This window comes from Cyanistes caeruleus, chromosome 3, assembly GCF_971803275.1.
Source record: "Cyanistes caeruleus chromosome 3, bCyaCae1.hap1.1, whole genome shotgun sequence".
Taxonomy (NCBI): Eukaryota; Metazoa; Chordata; class Aves; order Passeriformes; family Paridae; genus Cyanistes; species Cyanistes caeruleus.
This window is the reverse complement of record NC_141703.1, coordinates 3,682,083-3,685,220: the sequence shown is the minus strand read 5'-3', so window position 1 is coordinate 3,685,220 and position 3,138 is coordinate 3,682,083. Positions and strand designations below refer to the sequence as shown.

General features: G+C 43.6%; 1 protein-coding gene across 1 annotated transcript in view; it reads right to left on the bottom strand.

The window, feature by feature from the left end:
* Window positions 1-2: 2 nt before the first annotated feature.
* The window catches only part of GET1 (guided entry of tail-anchored proteins factor 1), a 6,542-nt gene continuing 3,406 nt past the window's right edge, over window positions 3-3,138 (bottom strand). The window contains exons 4-5 of the mRNA XM_086883995.1: window positions 1,711-1,825; window positions 3-1,019 (exon numbers count right to left, since the gene is read on the bottom strand). Of these exons, the coding sequence (XP_086740121.1) occupies window positions 946-1,019; window positions 1,711-1,825 (189 nt within the window). The 3' untranslated portion in view covers window positions 3-945. The remainder of the gene's footprint in view (window positions 1,020-1,710; window positions 1,826-3,138) is intronic.

Sequence of the window (3,138 nt, the reverse complement as noted above, 5' to 3'; positions counted from 1 at the left end):
GATGGGTTGAAAAGCTTTATTTCCTTAATAAAATCACAATTATACATAACATTCAATCACATTTTTACCTTGATATTTATTTTCATGTTGGCTAAATACAACTCCTAATATAAAATCCCAATCTTTAAATTAACATTAAAAAAAACAAACAAACAAAAATATTTAATCTATATATATATACACACAACAGAACCTCACCTTTTGAACTGGTTTTTAAAGGCAGTGCCAATTTTGGAGGGTCCTGGCCCCTTCCTTCCTGCAGGGAGGAAAAGGCCTTGGAATAGCAGAACAGATCATTCCTCTGTGGGAATTCCAGAGTGGGAAGCTAAATCAGCATCCCCTCTGCAGGAACAGCACTGTCTTCTACATCATTGACAGCAGCCTGTGTTTGGCAGCTGAAGAAACCTCTTCAAGAGATAAAATCTTGATTAAACACATCTATTTTTTTTAGGACAGCACAAGAATATTCTAATTTTAAGGTAAAAAAAATCACAAAGAAACTCTCTTTTGTCCCAAGCCAAGCAAACCACCTCCCTCTGCCCTCTGCACCACCCTACATGATCCACCTCGGGGTGAAGCTACCACATTTTACAGCAAAGAAACAGCCAGGCTCCCAAATTAATTCCTAAAGCCAGCACATTTCCAATTTAAAACCACAATTCAACACTTTCAGATGTTGGTGACAACAAGCCACAGCAAAACCTTATGGCTCTGCCACGAATAAACCCAAAATGAGGTTTTATAACCAGCAATGCTGTTCTTTCCAAACTGAAAGGCAAACTCTGGGAAGAGAAATCAAAAGGACTGACTGATATCCAAATGGAATAACAAGGATTGCCTCAGACCTTGTCTCATGAAAGATAACTGTCCCTTTTTTTAAAAAATTAATTTAAAACAGTGATAATGTGAATGCAGTTGAGGAGTCCAGGGACTGCTGGGATTCCTTCAGCTGAAGGGGTGCAGCATGATAGCCACAACTTTATTGCAGACCACGAGCCAGCAGGTAATTCCAACACCTCCTGGAAAAGAGGGAGAAACCACGATTCAAGTTGTTGGATCAATAACTCAGAGGAACCTGTGCAGCTGAAAACAACCTTGGAAGTGTAAAACATGAAACTCAGAATTCATGAGGCCAACAGGAACAGAACTCTTTATATACAAAAGGGAAATACAAGAGATGGGGTGATAGATCAATGGTGGTCCCAAAAAATTCTGGATTGTCGGGAAAAGAGCACCAAATACACAAATATGAGCTGAAATGTGGTGAGGGCACCCCACAGCTAAAACCATCTGCCACAGACCCAAGAGAAAATATCTGAAGTTTAAGGCCTGGCAAGTCACAGAATGCTTTGCTTGAACCTAAATTCAGAATTTGAGAGAGGTAAAAAGTAAATTCCTCTGAAGTTGAAATCAGTTGTTTTGTAAGTACATAACTATTCATAGCACACCTGTAAGGAAAACTCCCTTTTGGGTGATTTTTTTTATTTTCTAATTTAAATCTTCCCCAGGGTGTATTCAATACAGATGAGGACAATGCTCTATTTGGGTGGAAATAAAAATGACAAAATTCCATGATCAGTTCAAGAAGCCAGAACTGAGCACACACAGAAGAGCTGCTCAAGTATTTGAACCCTGTGCTCTGGGAGTCAGAGAAGCAGCTTTTGTTAATCCAGGGATGCTTTGGGGCTTGGGAATTGTCCTTTTCCTCACCTGCCACTCCTGTAGGGAAGGCCACCAGGCGCTCCAGGGGAGCCAACCATTTGCTTGGAAGCACCGTGACGGGCTCGGAGTAGTACTTCCAGATCAGAGAGATCATCAGGGCAGCCTGGAATGGGAATTTTTATTACTTTGGATAACAACACACATCAAAGTGCATGTTGTGTACATCAAAGTACATTCCCAGTGCTATCTGGAAACAGCAAATAATAAATTCCAATGAAAGGGAATTGTTTCTTTATTATTTTATCTTTTTCGAAATAGTTTTACATTCTGAATGACCTTAAATTTATATACAGTATTAGGAGATTGCAGTGAGAACTTGTTTCCTTTCAAGACCCTCATTCCAATCAAGCTGACTCAAACACAGTCATAGAGCATTTGTTAAAATTCTGATGACCCTTTTTAGCCTCAATTTCTGGCAACTCACTTTAACAGCCCCCAAGGAAATCTTCAAGCTGACCGCTGCCATCCTCGTTAGCAAATTCTCGTTAGAAAATTCTTTGGCATCACGTCAGAACTACACAGACAATCTGATGAGGCACTGTGGGGAAATGTGTGGCAGCTGTAGGTGGAGATTTGCATTCTCAGCAGAAGTGTATTTTGTCTTCAAAGCCAGAATTATATTTACATGTAGCAGAACCTTCCTGGATTTGGGGCCATATATTAAAAAAAACCCCAGTCATTAGAGAGTTAAGACAAACTCCAATCTTGTCCCCTCCAAAACCAGAAACACAGACCTGAGATGAAAGTTAAACTCCTTCCATCCTCAACTACCAGATTTTATCAGCAGCATTTCCCTTCCAGTTCCAGAAACTCCTTCTGTTTGACAAGCTTTGTGTCCTTGGAATCATGGAATGGTTTGGGTTGGAAGGGGCCTTAAATCCCATCCAGTGCCACCTCAGCCATGGCAGGGACACCTCCCACTGTCCCAGGAGCTCCCAATGTCCAGCCTGGCCTTGGGCACTGCCAGGGATCCAGGGGCAGCCCCAGCTGCTCTGGCAATTCCATCCCAGCCCCTGCCCACCCTGCCAGGGAACAATTCCTGCCCAAGACCCCAAGATCCAGCCCTGCCCTCTGCCCCTGGCAGCCATTCCTTGGCTCCTGGCCCTGCAGCCCTTGGCAATTGTCTCTCTGCAGCTTTCCTGGGGCTCCTTCAGGCCCTGCAAGGCCACCCTGAGCTCAGCCCAAAGCTTCTCCTGGCCAGGCTGAACAATGGCAGCTGGGCCAGCCTTTGCTGCCAGCAGAGCTGCTCCATCCCTCTGCTCATCCTGGAGCCTCCTCTGGGCTCTCTGCAGCAGCTCCAGCTGCTCCCTGGGCTGGGGGAGCCCTGAGTGATCAGTTATGAGTGAATAAACCAGCAGAGAATTGTAACACCACTGAGGATTTGGATTAAGTTGTATCCATAACAAAATACTTACT